This window comes from Sapajus apella, unplaced genomic scaffold (assembly GCF_009761245.1).
Source record: "Sapajus apella isolate SASKATOON/1434 unplaced genomic scaffold, GSC_monkey_1.0 scaffold10, whole genome shotgun sequence".
In the NCBI taxonomy this organism is placed as follows: domain Eukaryota; kingdom Metazoa; phylum Chordata; class Mammalia; order Primates; family Cebidae; genus Sapajus; species Sapajus apella.
The window spans coordinates 41,975,901-41,978,166 of NW_022436950.1; the positions used below are offsets into that span (position 1 = coordinate 41,975,901).

The window sequence follows — 2,266 nt, forward strand, 5'->3', positions numbered from 1 at the left end:
GGGTTCAGGCAATTCTCCTGCCTCAGCCTCCTGAGTAGCTGGGATTACAGGCACATGCCACCATGCCCAGCTAATTTTTTGTATTTTTAGTAGAGACGGGGTTTCGCCATGTTGACCAGGATGGTCTCGATCTCTTGACCTCGTGATCCACCCGCCTCAGCCTCCCAAAGTGCTGGGATTACAGGCTTGAGCCACCGCACCCAGCTTAATTTTTAAATTTCTAGTGGAGATTAGGTTTCGCCAGGTTGGTCAGGCTGCTCTCAAACTTTTGACCTCAGGTGATCTGCCTGCCTTGGCCTTCCAAAGTGCTGGGATTACAGGTATGAGCCATTGCACCCGGCCAATAAAGTTTTTTTAAGTCAAAAACACCCAGGCTGGAGTCCAGTGGCGTAGTCTCGGCTCATTGTAACCTCCCCTTCCTGGGTTCAAGCAATTCTTGTGCCTCAGCCTCCCAAGTAAATGGGATTATAGGTGCGTGCCACCACACCCAGTTAATTTTTCTATTTTTAGTATTGACGGGGTTTCACCATGTTGGGCGGGCTGGTGTCAAACTCTTGACCTCAAGTGATCTGCCCGTCTCCGCCTCCCAAAGTGCTGGGATTACAGGCATTAGCCATAGCACCCAGCCCAAAGTTTTTACTTTAAATACATGATTACTCAAACATCCTAAGCCAGCAGGCCCTATAACAATAAGTTACAAATAGTCTGAATTTAATAACTTAAGTATGATATGGTTAATACAATACATACTGCATGAATATCTTAACTAACCTCTTTCTTACGGTAAGGTGATAATTAAAAGGTTTAAATTTACAGTTTCAGCTTCTGTTCAGAAGAATCATGTCAGTATTCTAGCAATGGTGATGACATCCCATTATTGTAAATGCAGAACATAATAATGTCCATATTACTTTGAATTATACTTGATTGAAGAAATAATTCTATGTAAGAGTCTATATTCTATGTGCAAAGTTTCAATGGTGCAGGTTTATAACCAAAGCTGCGTTTAACAATGCTTTCTGGCTTCCAAAAAAACATATAAAAATACCTCCTAAAAGTGAACAAACTAAAGCTAGAAGTAAGTGACACCAGTTGTTCTTCCCATTTATGTGTGATGGACTTCATGAAGCATTAACTCCCGAGGTATATTTGTTTCTGGACCATACAGCTTACATGCTCTTCTTTCAAAGGCGGCTACCATCTGCTTTACAACTTCATCAAAAAACAATGTGGCAAGCTGAGAATGTAGAAGTGATCGAAATTCAAAAGAAATCTGTAGAAAAATATTGACAATTATTTTAGAACAAATTATTTTTTGCACTTTTGTTTTTTGTTTTCCTAGAGACAGAGTCTCGCTTTGTTGCCCAGGCTGTAGCACAGTGGCATAATCACGGCTCACAGCAGCCTCCACCTCCTGGGTTCAAGCAATCCTCCCACCTCTGTCTCCCAAGTAGCTGGGACTACAGGCGCGTGCCACCACACATGGCTAATTTTTTTTTTTTTTTTAGAGAAGAGTTTTTGCCATGTTGCCCAGGCTGGTTTCAAACTCCTGGGCTCATGTGATCTACCCACCTCGGCCTCCCAAAGTGTTGGGATTAAGGACATGAGCCACTGCACCCAGCTAGAAAGGTTCTTTTTTTCTTTTGAGATGAAGTCTCACTCTGTTGCCCAGGCTGGAGTGCAGTGGTGCGATCTTGGCTCACTGCAACCTCCACCTCCCAAGTTCAAACGATTCTCCTGCCTCAGCCTCCCGAGTAGCTGGGACTACAGGCACTTGCCACCATGCCTGGCTAATTTTTGTATTTTTAGTAGAGACGGGGTTTCACTATGTTGACCAGGCTGGTCTTGAACTCTTGACCTTGTGATCCACCCGCATATGCCTCTCAAAGTGTTGGGATTACAGTTGTGAGCCACTGCGCCTGGCCCAAAAGACTTTTTTTTTTTTTTTTAAATTGAAAGGGAGTTTCGCTCGTGTTGCCCAAGCTGGAGTGCAGTGGCACAATCTCGGCTCACCGCATCCTCCACCTCACAGGTTCAAGTGATAGTATCCTGCCTCAGCCTCCTGAGTAGCTGGGATTACAGGCATGCACCACCACACCCGGCTAATTTTTTTGTATTTTTAGTAGAGATGGGGTTTCTCCATGTTGGTCAGGCTGGTCTTGAACTCCCAAACTCATGTGATCTGCCCGCCTCAACCTCCCAATGTGCTGGGATCAGAGGCGTGAGCCACCTCGCCTGGCCTAATATTTTTTTTTTTTTTTTTTTT

At 44.3% G+C, this 2,266-nt stretch overlaps 1 protein-coding gene across 4 annotated transcripts in view; it reads right to left on the reverse strand.

Moving 5' to 3' along the window:
- Positions 1-621: 621 nt before the first annotated feature.
- COQ10B (coenzyme Q10B) overlaps positions 622-2,266 on the reverse strand; it is a 21,569-nt gene continuing 19,924 nt past the window's right edge. For 2 of the 4 annotated variants that reach the window (XM_032278775.1, XM_032278778.1), the window contains one exon: positions 622-1,273. In XM_032278775.1, the coding sequence (XP_032134666.1) occupies positions 1,106-1,273 (168 nt within the window). In that variant the 3' untranslated portion in view covers positions 622-1,105. The remainder of the gene's footprint in view (positions 1,274-2,266) is intronic. The other 2 variants (XM_032278776.1, XM_032278777.1) reach the window with 1 other exon arrangement.